The 19,428-nt window shown below is 46.1% G+C and overlaps 1 protein-coding gene across 10 annotated transcripts in view; it reads left to right on the plus strand.

Annotated features, from left to right (window-relative positions):
- The window catches only part of ADGRB1 (adhesion G protein-coupled receptor B1), a 276,988-nt gene that overhangs the window by 227,561 nt on the left and 29,999 nt on the right, over positions 1-19,428 (plus strand). For 8 of the 10 annotated variants that reach the window (XM_085053675.1, XM_085053680.1, XM_085053673.1 and 5 more), the window contains 4 exons: positions 81-150; positions 6,610-6,676; positions 10,243-10,328; positions 15,877-15,975. In XM_085053675.1, the coding sequence (XP_084909801.1) occupies positions 81-150; positions 6,610-6,676; positions 10,243-10,328; positions 15,877-15,975 (322 nt within the window). The remainder of the gene's footprint in view (positions 1-80; positions 151-6,609; positions 6,677-10,242; positions 10,329-15,876; positions 15,976-19,428) is intronic. The other 2 variants (XM_085053679.1, XM_085053682.1) reach the window with 1 other exon arrangement.

Consider the following 19,428-nt stretch of genomic DNA (forward strand, 5'->3'; position numbering starts at 1 on the left):
GAAATAATGAGGAATATTGAGTGGGAGAAAGGCTGCACATGTGATTAAATGACCAATTTCCTCCTGTTTTACTTCCATAGGGCTCCCTGCTTTGGTGGTTGCCATTTCCGTGGGATTTACTAAAGCCAAGGGATACGGCACTGTGAACTAGTGAGTAAAGGATTTCTTTTTCCCCCTGTTTTATCCTCCAACCTTTTTGTCAAAACCCAGTCATTGACCCACAGGGAGCTAAATTCCCATGTGCTGCCCATCATTCCTGCATCCCTGCCTCCTCATTCCATCATCTGGCCAAGCTGGATTGTGTATTCCTTTAAAAATAAGTTCATAGGGACTATTTAGATTTAACTGTTGTATTTGTGCCATGACTTTGATCTAGATACCTTTTACTTAGAGCTTTTTAATGTATTTTTAAAGGGAAAAAAATGGAATATTTAAAAGTTTAGGTTGTTTAAAAATTAAAACCAGCTTTTTTTTTTTTTATCTGTTTCTAGGCTTGATTGGCCTTCATGTTTTCAAAATAGCTCAGCTCAGTTTTAGGCAGCAGAATGAGCCTGACTTTTTCAAACCGAGGTTTTGATAGCAGCCTGTGTTTGCCTGTTTTCCAAATTCCCCAGGTTTTGCCTTCAGGAAACTTTTATGTGCTTGTAATGGGGGAAGGAAAACAGAGAGGAAATAATGGAAGAGGTAAAATATGCATTAAGGGTGAAATCAGAGCTGAGCATTAGTACGGCGTTAAATGAAAAAAAAAAAAAAGAGAAAGTATTATTTTTCCACTCTGTTATGAAAAACCTTAGAAATTTTACGCTTAACAGCACTTAAAAGGATAACAATTTCTGTAGCAATAAGTCAGGCTCTTCCCTACTGCATCCCATGATTTTCCAGAGCCTTGCTGGGCAGGGGTTTTGTATCCCACACAGGCAGTGCTTGAGGCTGGAGCTGTTGATGTGGCCAGCAGCAGATGAGGCTTCGATCATCCCACTGAGGAAAAGTCATGTGGAGCCTCCTGCTCTCCCTCTCAGTTCCCACATCCTGCCCACCCACGGCCAAATGGTCCTGGGTTTGCATTTTAATTGCAGGGGAGAATTAAAGCAGCGTTTTCTGTTTGCTTTGCAGCCTAAAATCCTGCAGCCTAAAATCCTGCACCACACAGAGGGCTCAGGATTGGGGATTTCTCTATGGAGTACAAATCCATAGACAGAACTCCTGAAGTCTCTGCTGGCATCAGGATGCATTGGCTGCACCTGGCTTGCCTGTGCCACCCTCAGGGTGTCCTGGTGGAGAGGGACTTGTGTGCCTCAGGAGAGGGCAAAACACAGCCTGGTTTTTGGAAGCATCACCAAGATCCCAAATTAATTCCCTCTGGCTTTTCTGTGGGTCAGCTGCTTCTTGCACTTCACTCCAGGCACATCCACGAGAACAATTCACAACGAACAAGCCTCAGGGGTATGGGAGGGAGGTCCTGAATATTTCTGCTTCTTTTTTTTTTTGTTGGCACCCCAGCAAGTCCAGTTTGATGAGCTGGGCTTGGATGATCCTTGTGGGTCCTTTTCCAGGATATTCCATGATTCTGTGATTCCTCCTTGTGTCTTTTTTTCACGTTTCCTTGTGTCTGGTAAAGCTGGTGTGTCCCACCAAAGTCATGAGGAGAACAAACTGTTCCCCTCAAGCACAAAGATACCATCAGACATTCCCAACACTGCCATCTTGTTTTAATTCCACGCTTTGGTAACTTCCAGTACCTGAAAAACCTACAAGAAGGCTGGAGAGGGACTTTTTCCAAGGGTGTGTGGTGACAGGACAAGGGAAAATGGCTTTGAGCTGAAGGAGGATAGATTGTGACTGGATATTGGGAAAAAATTCTTCCCTGTGAGGGTGGGGAGGCCCTGGAAAAGGTTGCCCAGAGAAGCTGTGGCTACCCCTGGATCCCTGGAAATGTCCAAGGCCAAGTTGGGTTGGGCTTGGAGCAACCTGGGATAGTGGAAGGTGTCTCTGCCCATGACAGGGGGATTAGACAAGATGATCTTTCAGATCCCTTCCAATCCAAACCATTCCATGATTCTATGAATTCCTGCTGGAATTGGCTTTACGAAGAGCCAGAATTAAACTGAGTTCACTCTCAGTGAGTGCTGTGTTCACGAGCCCTGATGCTGAATAAACTGCTTCTGAGCCTCTCAGTAAATGAGAGTTACATTTGCACTTTGGTGCATTTTAAATCACGAAACAAATATTGCTGTGTGCCCAGCCAGGCAGGGCTCCCCACCAGACTGCAGTGCATTCACACCTAGCCCTGTTCCCCTGCTCAAAAAGGATTAAAAGCTCTGCTGCATTGCTGTGTGGGGAGCCCTTGGTTTTACCTCTCCTCTAGAGTGAAGTCTGCACTGCACAGCAGCAGTTTCGGGGCTGAACTCCAGAACTTGAGGTTTAGCTTGGATATTGGGAAGGAATTATTCCTTGCAAAGGTGGTGAGGCCCTGGAATGGAATTCCCAGAGAATCTGTGGCTGCCCCATCCCTGGAAGTGTCCAAGGCCAGGTTGGACAGGGCTTGGAGCAACCTGGGATAGTGGAATTTGTCCCAGCCCATGACAGGGGGTGTGAATGAGATGATCTTGAAGGTCCTTTCAGCTCAGTTCAGTTTTGTTTCCACTTTGTAATGGGAACTCACAAGGCACTTCAAATGGACACTGCAGGCTTTCAGGGCCCAATATTTTCAGCCTGCAGAAGGAAGGAAAAGCTTTAATCACAGCACATCCCTCCCTGGGGAGGAGGGGACAAGAGGTGACGAGATAAACCAGAAAAGGCTACCCAGAGTCTTTTTAAAGCATCTTCCAACCATTTTTGTTTCTCATCCCATTCACAGGGGTAAAAAAACCCCTGACATCCAGCTATGGGACATGGTCTTGAGGGCATTCTGGGGACAGCTGCAGGTGTTGAAGGCATTGCAGAACCAATCTTGGTGTTAAAGACTCTCAGGGCAAAACTGGTGGAAGGGTGTGAAATGTGTGACAAGGCTGTAAATGTCAATCCAGCTGGATTTTTATCATGTGCCAAGGGTGGCCCAACCTCAGTGGAGTAGCCTTCATCAGGATATTCAACCTGGGAGCAAAGATTTCAGCCAGTTTGATCCTTCTTTTTATTGTATGTGGGATGAGGTTTTTCTCTAACAATAAAAACACAGCTGAGCAGCAGGATGGGGTTTGTCCCATCAAGAGTGACCCATCAAAGGCTTGGCCTTGTCTCCAAGCTGTAAATGCAGAGAGATCAGAGCCAGTGCTGAGTTTAGGGAGGTTGTGGTAGTATTTAATATTTACCATTTAGCTGGCCAGACTGGTCCACTTAGTCATGAGCTGAGGAGAGAGAGAGAGAGAGAGGTTGAAATTAATAATTGAATATATTCTGCAGGATTTGGAGTGTGCCTGTTGTTGTGTGAGTGGAGATTCCCAGCAGCCATTCACTCACCCTTTATTACTCAGGACACTCCATCTGTGATGAGGGTAGGAGGCCACAAGAGGATTTTCCCCTTCTCTTGTCTGAACTGCATTTGAAAGGACCTTTGGCAGTTGTTTGGAGCATTCTGGGGTGGCATAGAAGCTTCACTTCCACTCTTAAAGAACATCTGAGAGGTACCAGAGGTCTAAAGGACTTGCCACTGATCACATCCTTAGATGAGGCTGAGTGCCTGAATAATAACCCTCCTTTTAGCTGGTGCTCCAGGGACTGCCCTGGACCTCTAAAGCTTCACAAACAGCCTCCTAAAGCTTGAAGTGAATAATTGAGGTTGTGCCTCTGGTGCTGGCAGCTCACATCCTTCCCCGCAAGAGAGCCCATCAGAAGTTTTCTGAGAGCAGAACCTGCACACAGCAAATTTCTTGGGGTCCTGGAGTGTCATTGCATCAGGGCTGTTGTGACCCCCAGGCATCTCAGCAGCTCCTGGGTTAATTTCTGAATAAACACTGGTGGGCCAGCCCTGATTCCCTGCTGTAATCTCAGTTATACAAAATATTGTGTTGAGGCTGCTTGGTTTTACAGAGAGGTGAATTTACTGAGGTGAGAGCTGCTGCTGGCAGGGCTGGAAAGTGTAAAAAAGGGTTTAGTGGAAGTCAACCCTTCCCAGGATGAGGACAAAAGCCACCACCTCCCATCTGGGCTGTGGCAGAGTCACAAAAGGATCAGATGTTTTCCAAAAAGGTTTTTTTTGATTTTTTTTTTTTTTTTTTTGGTGATGAACACAAGAGCTGCTGTCAGTCGAGGAAACACTGCTTAGGAATTGTTAAACCATTCACTTCCTCCCTTCCAGTGATGATTTTATTTTAAAAAAAATCAGTGAAGAGAACCCTTGGAAAGTACAAGGGAACCTCTTAGCTGAATGCAAATATCTCTGTGCCTTGTAGGCACGAGGCTGAAAGCATCTCCACTAGACTGGGGTTTGCTGTCAGTTCTGTTTCTTGGGTATTCCTTCACCCTTTCCTTTCCCTTGCTGCCAGCCAGCACCTCTGACAGCCTTGGAAATGCTTGGATGGAGAGCTCTGGCAGGGAGGTCAGGCAGTCAGGAGGGATCAGGGCCAGAGCTTGGTGATGTGTGATCTCACCTCCAAAATTCCTGATGCTCCCAGGGCAGCAGGAGCTGCCAGAGACCCCCAGGAATGGGGAATCTCTTTGCACCAAGTCCTCATCACTAATTGCAGTGCAGGACTGGCAGATTTCTTCATCTGAGCCACCAGTTGGAAGAGACACTGAGAAAAAAAACATCTCAGAATTGGGATAGAGCACTGGATAAAAAGGTTTGGACAAGACTGGGATTTGGGAGTCCTCCTCTTGTGTTTAGGGAGACCTCCAATTATTAGATCTCCACATCTTCATTTTTATTCCCTCCCTCCTCAGCTCCTGCAAAATTCATTTTATTATTGCAGCTGCTCAGACAGTTTGTGAAAGAGCAGCTTGCTATCAGGAAGAAATCAGAATGGATTAAATTAGCACGTTACAGGTTTAATTTAGACATAAACAAGATTCAGACCTTGGAGAAAACCAGAATATCCTAATTCTCAACTTGAAATACTTCGTTTTTAGAACTATTCCTGGTTTTGGGTTGAAAAAACATGACTTTTTTTGCAACTAAGAATTAATAAAAGAACATGAAATGTTTCCAGGATTTTGTTTTTTCCCAGGGAGCATCAGTTTGCTCCTGATGCAGAATGAAAGCATCTTGCTGAGGGCAGAGGCACGCAAGTGAATTACTGCAGGGTGAGCTGAGTTACGAGCTTGGAGAAAGTCTCCTCTCCATTGTGGTTTGCTGCTCTCCTCCTGTGCTGACTGCACGGTGGTTTCCTGCTGAAACAGGATTACTCCATCCCACATTTTCTCCAGGGTTCTGCCCTGTCAAAGCGTGCAAACTTTCCCAGGGGCTGCTGACACAGTGTAAATTCCCATCCTCTCCTGCCCTGAAGCTCCTAATTTGTGTGTCCATGCCCTGAATTGTTGGATTCTCCATGAAAAAATGGGAATTTCAGCTGTGGTGCTGCTTTAGCTGTTTCTGGCTGTCACAGAGCTGCAGATTTCTTGGGTCCAACCACCTGCTCAGGCAGGGTCACCTGGAGGTTGTGCCCAGATGGATTTTAAAGGTCTCTAAGGATGGAGATTTCACAGCTGCTCTGCTCATCTTTTGGCATTGCTCGGTCTCTCTCATAGGGGAAAAAGTGCTTTTTTCTTGACTTTACAGTCAAACCTGAAAAACAAACAGTCACAGAATGGTTTGGGTTGGAAAAGACCTTCAAGGTCATCGAGCTCCACCCCCTGCCATGGGCTGGGACACCTTCCACTATCCCAGGTTGCTTCAAGCCTTGTCCACCTGGCCTTGGACACTTCCAGGGATGGGGAAGCCACAGGTTTTCTGGGCAATCTGGGTCAGGACCTCAACCAAGAGGTCTTAACCAAGGGCTCCCTCAGTTTGAGAAGGCATCAGGCAGTTCAGGAGCCCAAATTCCACATCTGGTCAGTGCAGAAGGGAGATGTCCTTCTCAGGTTCCATGGTGTGAGGGAGAATGAACAGACTGGTTTCCAAAAAGGGCAACACACACCTCAAATTCAGCTCATTTTCTAAGGAATTCCACTCGAGGAGTGCTGTGAATTCCCACCTCCTTCCTCTTTAACTTTCCCCATGGAGGAAATCTCAGAGGGAGGGAAGAAATGTCCTGCACCCCTGGACCTAAACCCCTGGCAGACACAGGGCTCAGCAAACGAGCAAAGGGACAATTTCCACTCTTCCTGCGCTTTTCCCTGAGTAAGTAGGACAAAAGCATCATCTTGCCAGCAAAAATGCTGCAGCTGCTTCCAGGACCTGGTCTGAAACAGAGCACTCTCCTTAATTTTGCATGAATTCCCCTGTCAAATGTCATCCTGCAGGCAGATCCCCAGGCAGAGGAGCTTTTATGCAAGTTCGGGAGAAATGGGAAGCAAAACTTACTTGATTTAAGGTCTGAGCTTTTTTAGTTTCTTGGGGTTTTTTTGCCATGGGATGTCACCTCCCAGGCTGAACTCTGCAGGCAAAGGGAAGAGGCCAACGTGTGCCTGTTGGGGACATTTGCCACTGGGTGACTTTCTCTTTTCATTTTCCAGCTGCTGGCTGTCGTTAGAGGGAGGACTCCTCTATGCCTTCGTGGGACCGGCGGCTGCTGTCGTTTTGGTATTTAAGTTTGTCTGAAATCTTTCTTTTTTTTTCTTCTATCTTATGGCACTTTCCTTGTTCTTCCAACCCAAGAATGCCCCTCTTTATTTCCACTCATGTTTTGAAGAGCTTCCTCCTTCAGGAATAATGAGCAAAGCCAACAATTTGGGGTGGGGTTGGTCCTGAAATGTAATGTGCCTCAGCTCTCAGCCTTCCACCTATTTCCTCAATGGAGCTCCCCAACAATTGATTCATGCCTAACCTTGGTTTTGCTCTGTCTGGATGGAAGGGCAGGATGATGGTGGAAAACTCTGACATTGACTCCTTCAGAAAATGCTGTTTTCAGACCAGGCTGTGTCCTCACGGTCAGCTTTTACTCCTGGTCCATCCCAGAGCAGTGCATGTGAGAAGTTTCCTTGTTTGCAGGTGAAAAGGAGATCTTCAGATCACTGCTGAGAGAGTCCTTTCTGACCCTAAAAATGCCATGTTTGCTTTGAATTCTGAGAGATGGGAAAGTTAAAGGGAGCATTCTTAAACTCCATCCCCTCCATGGTGGGAATCTGTTCTCCTTTCCCATCACCTCTGCCTCCAACACAACCCCAACACCAGCCTTGGCTGGTTAATATTTGAATTTAAGGTGTCACTCAAAAGGTGACGTTCCTTTCCTAGAGTTTCCCTGCTGCTGAAGCCTCACAGGCCACGAAAATGGGTTGAAAGAACCTGAGAACTGTTGCTGCTCCAGGAAACACCTCCTGCAGCAATTTCCGATGGGTTTAAAGCCACGTTTGAGTCCCCACATCTTTCTGCAGTTTCTCTCCAGCCCAGTGTTTTATCCAGTGGAGTTTTATGCCCTCTGAGGCTCCCTGGAGTGTCCCACAGGAACGGGGTTGTTGACACTTCACAATTCCTTTTTCACTCCAGGCTTTTGTTCCGTGCAGTGCCTGGGGGATGAAATGCCCCGCAGCAGGAGCTTGCAGGAGAATAACTCCACAAAAGCTCAGGCTGCCTCTATTCTCAGCGCTGTCATGGCACATCAAACCACCTTGGTGCCATCATTTCATCGCAGTGACAAAGGGAGAAGGCAGCAGTGGCCCCTCCTCTGTGAGAAATCAAAGCTGGTGTGAGTTGAGGGCTTTCATGTGGGGTTGTGACACAGTGATTCGGAGGGAGGAAGCTTTGGTAGTGCCCAGAGTCACTCTGCTGCCTCAAACCACCTTGCTTTTGTTGTGCCAACAAGGGAAGCAATCCTTGGGGGTTTTTTTTCACTTTTAAAGTGTGAGGAAAACACAGGAGCGTGCTTTGGCATCTTGGTTTTCCCTCATCATCTAGCTGGGAATGAGACTGGAAACGAGATGTCCTCCCAGAGGGGTAACTCATGCAAATGGTGGTTCCTGCAGCTGATATTTGGAAGTGGTGAATCATCTCTGGGGGTGTCTGGCCCTGATCAGCACCAAGAGAGAGTTCACACAGCTCGTTTGGACTCCCTGACTCATTCCTGGCCAAAGTGATAAATGAATATTGCCCTGGTAGAGAAACCAAAGAACCTGGGGAGGGAGAATAAGCACTGAAAGCCTTTTTATAAATGGGAACCCCAAAGATGGTTGGCCTGCAGATTCAGTAATATTCACAACTCGCAGTCAGGCCACTGGCACTGAACAGCTGCAGGTTTAAAGAATGAAGATTTGACCTTTATTCTTAAAAATCCTGATCTGCCATAAAGATGGAGCAGCCTGGTGATAGCTGTGTGGAGGCTGAAGACAGGGAGAGGCTCATGGAATGAAGTCAGGGAAGAATCATCAGTGGTCAGGTAGTGGATATCTCCAGGAATCTCAGGCTTTGCTTCTGGATATTATCTCAGAGATAAAAAAGTAAAGCTACTTTTCAAGTTATTAGAAGAATATCCATGTTGTATCCCTGACTTAGAAATGAGCCAGGATCAGGGCAGGATGTTGATCAGGAAGATCAGTGTGCTGAATTTATTGATTGATTGATTGATTGATTGATTAAAACCAGTGCAGAACTGCTCTTTGTCACCTCTCCTGCTCCACAGGAATGAAGATACACACTTTGAACAGCCCTAGGAGGGATCCAGCCCCGCTTTAACCCCATCCTTCCTCCTGCCTGGCTGCACCTTAAGGAAAAGTCTCCCTTGCACTCACCAGCCTCCTCCACAGTGAAGGATCAGTGATTTCAAAGTGCTTTCCAAGCTCATAACCAGGCTTTGATTTCCTGCTGATCCTTGGCTGTGTCACTGTGCCTGACTTGCCAAAGTTGTTTCTCTAAATCAATGCCGTGGTGAACCTTAGAAATGGACTTGCAGCTGTCCACTGACCCAGCAGCTGATGCACACGGAAATAACTGTAATTTCTGATATTTTCCATGGATTCCCAGCTGTGGACTCCACATCAGCAAGCTGGTGAAACCAGCAGAAAGATTGATCATTGATTTGAGGATGATTTAGGCAATTTAGGCAGAGCCTGGTGACTCTCAGGATCACCTCAGGGGTCTCTTAATCTCACAAACACGTAAAGTCCTGTAAATTTATCTCTGAATTTGGCCTTGAAACATTTCCCTGCAAGCCCCACATGCACAACAGCATCGACCACATGGTTCTACCACCGCCAGCTGTTCCTTTGACAGCCAAACCAGGAGAATGTCACTTTTTTCCACCATCAGTGCTGTGTCTCCACGCAGGGGTGGTGCTCTGGTGTCGGTGAGGTTTGGAGGAGGTTTGTAAAGCAGATGCAGCTGGCAGCAGTTGGAAAGGCACTGGGAGGAGTTTGGGATCACTCTGCAGGGTCTCAGCTCTGTCCAGCCTGGATTTCACTGTGGGTTTTTGTACCTGATTGACACAGACATTCCTCCTCTCACCCTGAGGAATACAGGCTGCGTGGAATTGTCTTGCCCACTGATTTTTTGGGGAAATCTCTCTGCTGTGCCTTCTGTAAAATCTCCCAAGGTATTCCAGCAGGACAGCTGATGTTTCTGCTTGATCCAGTGCTCCTCCACCTCTCATTTGGAGAGCAGCAGTGGTGGTTCACTGGGAAAGAGCTATGACACGTTGTCTGCATTTTCTTAATGCTGCTGCTGTGGCAGCACAGACTCCAGAAGGCACTTTGGGAAGCAGCCAGTGTCAGCCCTCTGCTCTCCTCTGTATTGGCCACTTTCTGGTTGGATTAGTCAAAAAAATTGCTGTTGTGCCTGGAGTTTGCCCTGCTGGACCTCAAGCAACGTTTGGCTTCGAGCAGCCTTGCAGCAATCTGAGCAATTTAGTCTGTCCTGCTTTGTGGAGACCTGGTGAAAGGTTGGACCTGATGATCTTGGAGGTCTTTTCCAACATTAATGACTCCCTGACCTCTCTGATCTGCTGCCAGCTGCATTCTGCTGTCCTGAGGTCACTGCTGCAGGGCCAGGGGAGGTGGGACAGAGGGGACAGTGGGGACAATGGGGACAGTGGGGACAGGGGACACAAGGGGTGGTGGCCTGCAGAAGTGTGACCTGGCTTTGGGAGAAAGCCTTCTGTGTTGCCTAGGCTGACCTAACCCACTTGAGAACAAAACTGTGTGTTGTTTCTCTTTTGACAGGTGAACATGGTTATTGGCATTCTGGTTTTTAACAAACTTGTATCCAAAGATGGAATAACAGATAAGAAACTGAAGGAACGGGCAGGGTATGCCTTATCAATACATCTAAGTAAAGAGTGAAAACAAAAACCAAAAATACCCAAGGTTGTGATCAATAACCAGGCAAGGGCTGCAAAAAGAGATTGGGGATGCAAACAAAAATAGCAAAACCAGATTTAAACAAAACCAAAGGAAAAAATACACTTGATTTAATCTGTTTGCCTTGTCACTCAGTGCAGCAGGGACACAAAATTCAAGGAGCAGCTCTGTGCTGCCCTGGAGGAAGGATAAAAGTTCATCTCTTTGTCAAAATGGTTTCAGCCCAGGCTGATGCATCCTCCCAAAAAGGAGGGAGAGCAAAGTGACTCTTCTCACTAACTCCAGAGACAGCAGCTGGAGCAGAGAGACTCAGAATGTGGCACGTGGCAGGAGCTGTGGGACAGAGAGGTCATGTCTGAAGGCTGGCAGGTGTCCTGGGGACACCAGAGGTGTGTGATGGAAGGGAAGGGGTTTTGGAAGTCTAGCAGAGAACAGGGCAGCAGATGGATGCTTGAGGAGAGGTGAGTTAAGAACCTCTGCTGCAGGAAAAAATTCTGCTGCCACCTGAGGTTCTTTATCTTCCCCACAGCCTCCATTCCCAGATCCTGAGGATTTGTGTCACCTGGTTTCCTTTGGAGCATAAATTAAAGAGCTGATTCCAGAGTTCTCTCCACCATGGCACCTCCCAGGGGTTTGGCTGGGGCAGCAGCTCCTGAGCAGGACTTTCTCTTGGGTCACTTCCAAACTTTGCCATTGCCAACACCCCCAGCAGGATGAGAGCCTCTCCTCCTCGTTTGTAAGCCTGCAGTCTGCTCAGATTTTATCCCTGAGCTGTGCCCTGCTCTGAGCAAGGGACAGGAACGGCAGGCTGACACTCTGAGTCAAATCAGATGCACAGGGATGATGTGTTATTTTCCTCTGCCTTTCTTGTTTCAGTCAGAGAATCTCTGTCCTTACCTGCTGCTGGGAAAGGCAGGAATCTGTGCTCCCATTTATCCACTGGAATTTGATTTATCACTGTGGGAAACAGCTGTATTCTGAAAGGAGTTGTTTACACAGAAATGAGGAGAGCAAGAGCTGTCCTGGTGGCCACAGGCAGAGTGTGAAACCTTTGGGGGCTGGTGGAGAAAATACAGGATATATGGATGAATCCTGTCTGTAAAAGTGGAGGGAGAAAGGGACTCCACTGGGTCTCAGAGGACAGGGGGTGATAATACAGATGAGGTTCAATATTCCTGGCACTGCACTGTGGAGTAGTTGTGGTGGAAGGGATTTTTAATTGAGTGGTGGGGGCAAAACTGAAGATAAAAACAAACTCTTGTGCAGCACCTGAAATCCTGTGCTCAGTTTTGGACTACTCACTACAGGAAAGATTTTGAGGGGCTGGAGAAGGGAACAGAGCTGGGGAAGGGTCTGGAGAACCAGGAGCAGCTGAGGGAGGCTTAGCCTGGAGAAAAGGAGGCTCAGGTGAGACATCATCACTCTCTCCAGCTGCCTGAAATAGCAGCTGGGGAGGTGGGGATTGCTCTCTTCTCCCAGGTAACAAGTGACAGCACAAGGGGAAATGACCTCAAGTTGCACCAGGCGAGGTCCAGGTTGGGTATGAGGAAAAATTCCATCCCTGAAAGGATGACCAAGCGTTGGAACAGGCTGCCCAGGGCAGTGGTGGAGTCACCACCCCTGGAAGTGCTCAAAAAATGAATGGACCTGGCACTTTGTGATAGAGTTGAGTGGCTGTGGAGGTGTTTAGTCAAAGGTTGGACTTGATCTTGGAGATCTTTTCCAACCTTATCAATTCTGGGGGAAACAGAGGGATCTGTTCAGGCTCATGGTTTATCAGCAGTGTTGACATGGCCAAGCCTGGGTGCAGCAAAGGGGAATTTTGGTGCCTGAGCAGTGCCATGGCCATGAGAATGAGGAAATTCAGATGATCAGAAATGTCAGCTGCTGCTGGGTTGAAAAACACACCAAGAAGTGACCTTGGTGCATTGCTCTGAGCAGCTGCTAACCAGCAAGTGCTTCGTTCTGGATGATGCCTTCTTGACAAAGAGAGAACTCAAGAGAGCGCCCAAGCTGCAAGGCAGGGTCTGGAGCAGGATAATTGCACTTGAAAGTCAGCGCTGCAATAAATGGTTTATTGGATTAGCAAAGCCGTGAGTCGCTGCCTCTCAGCCTCTCCCTCTCTAATCCAAACTGCTCACAGAATGACCTTATTTAATACACAGCAGCTGGTTATTGATCACACCGAGCTGGGCTTTAAAAACGAAACCTGCAAGGCAAAAAAAAAAAAAAAAGAAAAAAGTCATTTTTCTGATGTTCTTTGTTTTTTTTCTTTCCTTTCTCTTTTTCCCCCTCCCTTCTTTCGTGTCCGTGTGTGTGTGTGCAGCACTTTTTAAGCCTTCTCTGTGCTCAGTGGTTTTGTTTTCCCTTCCCAAGTGCCCCTGCTGAGAGTGTGGGAGCACTTCTGAGAGCCCTGGTGCCCCTTTCCCTTTAGTTCTCTGCTTCTGGCCTGGGCTTGGGAATTGTGTTGGAAGGTAGATCTGAAGAAAATCAGAACGAGTAATGGCCTTGGAGATGTTTGGATCTGAGGAGATGGGATAAAGAAACGTTGTGTTTCCTTTAGCAGAGGCAAGAAGTATGGTTCAGTGTTGCAAAAACAATTTTTTAAAAGGGTGGAAAAAACCCGCAAAAATAAGGGAAAAAATGAGCTGTTGGATATTAAGAGGAGCCCAGCACACACTCCAGATTTGTTGTTACAAATTCATCAGGACCAACAGTTCCCATGAAATAATACCTGAGACACAATAGGTTTTGCCCTGTGCTTAGCAGTGGAAATTGCTGTGGTTATTGTTGTCACATCTGTCAGAAAATGTGGATTTTCTAATGGCAGTGACTTTACAGATAGATCACAAAATCAGGCTGAGAGAATGGGGTGTGATTACCTGGAGAGCTGGAGAAAAGCCACAACTGTCCCAAAACCTGTCTAGAAAAGGGAGAAAACCATCCCAGCAGAACGGACTGTTGGTGGCCAACTCCACCAGCAGTGTTTGAGCTTTGTTGAAGGGAATGCTCCCAAAAAAATGAGTGTTTTAATGGCAGGGGCCTTTAAAATTAATTTTAAAAGTATTCAGCCATCATTTTTGTGCTCACACAGGCAGGGAGGAAGAATGAGACCATAGGGGATATTCTCCAGGGCTGATTTCAGCTGAGTTTAATCTCTCTGGGCTTCCTCTACAACTCCTGGGGACACACAGGAGCTTTGTGCTTCCTTGGAGGATCTTTCCTTTCATCTCTCTGTTGACCACAGAAACGACTCAAGAAGAGTTTACCCCAAAACCTTGTGTGAAATAATCTCTGATGGGGTGGAACAGAGCTGGATTGTCAGAGCACAGAGAGAAGAGAGTGGTTGGGAAGATAATAAAAACCCCGTTAAAACAGGAAGGGATTGGGATTGCCCTTCCTCTGGGAATGGCTCCTGGTGGAAGCAGTGCTCCTTGGGCTGTGGCTGGTGCAAAGCACTGCTCAGTGAAAGGCAGCAAAGCCCAGGCTCCAGTGAACACACCAGATGAGCTGTTTGTGGATGTTTAGGAAGCAGAAAAAGCTAAATTAAATGAAGGCATTATTCACTGTGATTATTTAATTAGCTACCCTTTCATGTGCACAGGCGCCAATCTAAACCTGCTACGGAAATTCAATATATTAACAACCTCATGCCCCCAACCAGAACAAATTGGGAGATGAATGTATCCACATCTGTGCCCACTGCTTACAGCTTTCTGCATAAACACACCCAACAGCAGCTACAGTTGTGTGTTACAGTGGTCTTTTGGCCAGTTCTCTGTGATTCAGTGTCATTCATGTTTTTTCTGATACAGTTTTCCATCAAATTCCTCAAATCAATCTACTTTTTTTTCTTTTTGCTGCCTATCTCTGCCTCTCTCTGTCTCTCTGCTTATCTGTTCTTTGTGGCTTATAGATTTGGGGATAAGCTGTTCTTTTTTTTTTTCTTTTTTTTTATTTTGAGGGTCATGCACTTAATGCCTCACAAGACCCACTTGATCTTTGGTTCAGCCATTGTCCTCACAGGATTTACACCATCCTTCCTGGAAGATATTTATCTGTGGACACAGCAGCTAATTTCCTCTGTGTCTGAAAGCTTCTGAGGGATGCCTTGGTCATTATTCTGGACGGGAATGATGACTTATGTCACTGTAATTAATGAAAAGACCAATCAATAGCCACTTGAAAGTGGGCCACTGGGCCCACTGCTGCTGCAGTGTTGGTGCTCTTGAGGATGTCTTTTTGCAGTGAGACTGAACAGAGAGCTAAGAAACGATATGTGAAGTTGCCTGATCTCTCTCCCAGGCAGGTCAGGGCCATAAAACCCCTCCTGGCTGGGGCAAAGATCCCTCACCAGCATCCCCAGCATCCCCCAGGGATCGCAGAGCTGCTGTCCTCTGGCAGTGATTTCATGTCTTTGCTGATATCAGGCTCTGCATGAAGGTCTGGGGGATGTTTTGCAGACTCCTTCCTGTTTTCTGAGCCACATCTGGTGTGGGTTTGTGTCTGTGCAGACCAGAGAGTGCACACAACCAGTAAATTCTGGGAAGAAACGGGGCCAGTGCCAAGCTAATGTGGCTTCTGGGCTGCTGGAGAAGAGCTGAGTGAGTGGATTCACACACATCAGCTGCTAAAAATCCCCAGGATGGGCTTTAGCAGATCCCCTCACAGTGGGCTGGTTCTGTGGTTGGCCCCATCCAGAAAAATTCTCAGGGTTCATCCCAAAGATGTTTTCAGCTCCAGAACAGGATCTGAGAGAAGGGATGTCTCAGAAGCAGTCAGCCAGTCCAGTTCCTTTCAGGGCAGGTTGGTGGTCTGAGGAAACACCAGGATTAACTTCCAGGACATAAAGAGTGCCATTTGCATGTCCTTCATCATGGATGAAGCAGCCAAAGAGTGGCCTCTGTCCTGGTCTCATCAGCTCCCAATGAGAGAAAATAAGTGACTTATTCCTTGCATTGCTTTAGGACAGAAGATAAGCAGGCTCAGCCCCCACAGCCCTACTTCTTGCCTTCTACTGCACAACCCTGCCACCTTTTTTGTTTTGGAGCAAAAAGGCCAGGAGGGAAAAGATCAATTTCTCAAAAAAAAAAAAAAAAAACAACAACAAAACAGAAAAACCAAACCAAAACCAAAAAACCCAAACAAAAAGAAGGAGGTGGAGACCGGGAGAGCAGTACTGGCTTCTCTTCCATGGGTGCCAGAAAGAGACACCCTGAATCTGGCAAAACATTCACCAACACAGTTCCACCCTCTCCAGTGGCACCAGCAAGTCTCTGAATTGTCCATTTCCCCCCATTCCCTGCATCTGGAGTGGTACAGATGAGAGAGTTTTAATTCCTGCCTGTCTTTCATTTCTCCTCCCGAACTGGGTATGGTTGGTTGGTTCCCTTTTCTCCTTCCTTCCTTTTTGGCTTCTCTTTCCCTTTCCTTTCTACGTTTGTGCTCATGAGCGAAGTGTTTTGTTTTGTTTCAGTCTTTTGGTTTTAATTGCAGTCAGATGGCAGTGCCCCTTTACGGCATGACGCTCAAATGTTCCAAGTGTGGAGTAGTTTCTTCTGCTGAAGTTTCGGCCACAGCCACCAGTAACGCCATGTTAGTTCCTCTAATTTCAACTTCTTTTCTTTCTTTCTTTCCACTTTCTTTTTTTTTTTTCGTTCGTTTGATTTTTTTAGTTTTGTTTTAATTTTCCGCTTTTCAGTTCTTTTTTTTTTTTTTTATTTCCCTCTTCCATTTCCCTGCACTTCACCAGCCCGTGTTTGTTTTCTCTCCCCATATCCCTGCCCACCTCCCTGACATCCCCAGCTCTCCCTGACCTCATTCTGTGGGCCATGAGTAGCACAGGGTTCCTGCAACACCCCAGAGCTGATGGGCTGAATCCTGAAAAGCGCTTTTTGACATGCCTAGATTTCAGATTTAAGCATGTGAGCAGCCCATGGAAGACAAAGGGACTCTGCATTTGTTGCAAGCTATTTGTTTAATGCCCCATTTTTGGAGTTCCAGACTTAAAGGTGTGATTCCCAGTAATTCTGGTGGTAGACAGGGATTGAAAATCCAGCTTTGTCAACCACTTAAGCACCTGCTTGAGTGTTTTCCTCCAGAGCACTGAGTGTGGTTTGAGTGAGTTGGTGAATCAGTTATAAGTGGGTTTTTTTCTCCTCTTATAAAATGCTAAAGTTAAGTTTAATACCTCGTAGGCCTGCAGGTCTGATTTGATAAGTGTTGACTGCCTCTTTTGGACCCCTGAAAGCACTTGGAATTAATTCTCAAAATCTTAAAGCGTTTCATACCTCTGAGTTACAAAAGTCAAATGCTGTTAAATCTCCTCTTAGATGCCACTGGAGTTAGTTAAAAAAAAATAAAATAATAATGCCAGAGCTTTGTTCTGCTGGAGAAATTGTTGCTATTTATGTAGTTGGCTTTTTTCCCAAAGGTTAAGGTTGGAGGGAGAACGATGAGGGAAGGTTTGTCTTTCTTCCTTCCCTTTTGGAAATTTTATTATCTGTATCACATCCCAGTGATGCTACACTTCGGTTTTGATGTCTAAATTAATACATGCAAAATGTGTGAAGGAAACAGTCTCAGATCATTTGCAGTTTGAAAATTCCTACCTTTAATTAATCTAAACTGAAACAGGCAGCTGAGTGCCAGATTTCAAAATGTAGGAAGATAAAAGGAAATCAAAAACCAAGAGCACCTGGAAGGTGTCTCTGCTCATCACAGGGGGCTGGAATGAGATGTTCTTTAAGGTCCCTTCTAAGGCAAACCATTCTATGATTCTGTGGTTTTCTCAGTGAAATGAAAAAGTGAACAAAATCTGATTTATTTTTCATTGCTAAGGTCGTTTACTCACCTTTTGCAACAGTGCCCAGCTGAGATGTGGAGATGGAATCAGTCCAGACACGTGTAACAGAGTCTGGAATGAGCAGGTCACTGCTTTTTGGATTCCTGTAACTGCAGAGGAATGTTAAACCAGCAGAAGATTTACTATTAATAAATTAGACTCTTAAATAGGAGAGGCTTTCTGTTCATAGTAAATTAATTTTAAAAGTTAAACAGTCTCAGGTTGCTCTCCAGTAGTGTCTGACATTGGTCTGTGATAAATCAAAAATTCTGATTCATCTCCAAATCAGAAAAAAAAAGGGGATATGAAAGCCAGATCTCCTATTCATCCTATTTCTCTAATTTAAGTGGATTGATAGAAATTGGAGGGCCCTTGTAAGAGGGTTTTTTAATGTTTTGTTTCCCAGCAGGTTGGATACCTCAGATGACAGGGTCCAGTATCAATTCTGTTGCTTGTCCTGAAGTGTCCCATGCTCTTACCCTTGCAAAGGGAACACTGAGGAATACAAATTCTACTGAGGAATAAAAATTCACTCATTTTCCCCTTGTCATCCACTTCATCCTGCAGCTGAGCTGTTCCTGGTTTTCCTCCTCTGAATTTATTGTAAATGAGGTTGCCAAAAAGGCAATGTGCTGATTATGCTTCATGCCACTGCCACCCTTCTGCTGAGCTCCATCCTCCCAGAACTTGGAGCAGCTTTGTTATTCAGTTTTGGAGTCTTGAAATGTGGATTAAATGTCATGAAGGTTCCTGGCTCCTCTCTGACCTGGAATTAGCCATAGTTGTTGGGTGGAGAGCATATCAAGGGTGTTCTTGCCTCGTTCCTCCTGGGGTTGCTCACGCCCTCCCCAGCTTCCCTTCCAGAAGTTTTCTGGGATAGCAGGGAATTAGAAATAGATCCTTTAGTCCATTTTTCTTGGCTTTTGGAAATCTTTGTGGTAAAATCTGTGGTCAGAGAAGGGGATGTGTAAGGGAGAGAAAACTGGGTGAACTGATGGCAGAGGAAAGTGACAGAAGTGGAAAAATAAGTTCTGGAAATTGTGCGATTTCTTGACTTGGGAATAATAAATGGAAAGCACTGGATGTCTGTGACCTGTTAGGGGTTAGCTGGACTTGACAGGTATGGGTTACAAAAGTCCTTCCCTTTTTGCTGTGCTGAAGGAGATGCTGGGCAAGCTTTGCCATTGGAAGACCTCTGTTCCCACATTTCCTTCTGTTTATTGCTGCCTGTAGGGCTCCCTCAGCGTCTGAGGTGTTGCCTTATAATTAAATTGTCTTTGCTACTTGTGAAAATTATGTAATTATTTTATCTGAGGTGGAGAATGTGTCTGGGGCTTGGCATTTTTTAGTACTTGCTGTGAATGAGGGAATCCACTGCAGATACCAGGGAATACTGAGGGATGGATGGATGGTTGGATGGGATGGATGGATGAGATGGATGGATGAGATGGATGGATGAGATGGATGGGATAGATGGATGGATGGGATGGATGGGATAGATGGATGGATGGGATGGATGGGATAGATGGATGGATGGGATGGATAGATAGATAGATAGATAGATGGATGGATGGATGGATGGATGGATGGATGAGATGGATGGGATAGATGGATGGATGGGATGGATAGATAGATAGATAGATAGATAGATAGATAGATGGATGGATGGATGTTGATGTCCCATCCCTGGAAGTGCCCAAGGCCAGGTTGGACAGAGCTCTGAGCAACCTAATCTAGTAGAAGGTGTCCTTGCCCATGACAGGATGTTGGAACTATATGATCCTTAAGGTCTCTTCCAGCCCAAACCATTCCATGATTTTATGAATTCCTGCCAGGCAGCTCAATGGAAATCTGGACTTTCAGGCTCTGACCAATGGGAAGAGACTGGCCCAAGACTAAAACAGTGTATTTTTCCAGACACCCCACCCAAGAGGCAAAGTCAGGCAGTCTTTGTGACCCTTCTCACCATCATCCCTCTTAAATCCATAGGAATTCGCATGTCAAATCTCCTATCTGAGGGTTTCACCCTTTTTCTTGGCTCAGTATCCTTTTAGGGACTCTTAGATGTCAGATTTTCTGACAGTATTGTAGTTCCAGCACTAATGTGAGTCAATGCTTCCATACATGGCTGGTTTTAGGAAGGAGACTGTTCCTCAGGAGAGTGTTGTCCTCATGGCTCAAGGAATTTGAAACCATATCCTTCC

The sequence above is a fragment of the Lichenostomus cassidix genome, chromosome 2 (genome assembly GCF_008360975.1).
Source record: "Lichenostomus cassidix isolate B80296 chromosome 2, HeHo_3.0, whole genome shotgun sequence".
In the NCBI taxonomy this organism is placed as follows: Eukaryota; Metazoa; Chordata; class Aves; order Passeriformes; family Meliphagidae; genus Lichenostomus; species Lichenostomus cassidix.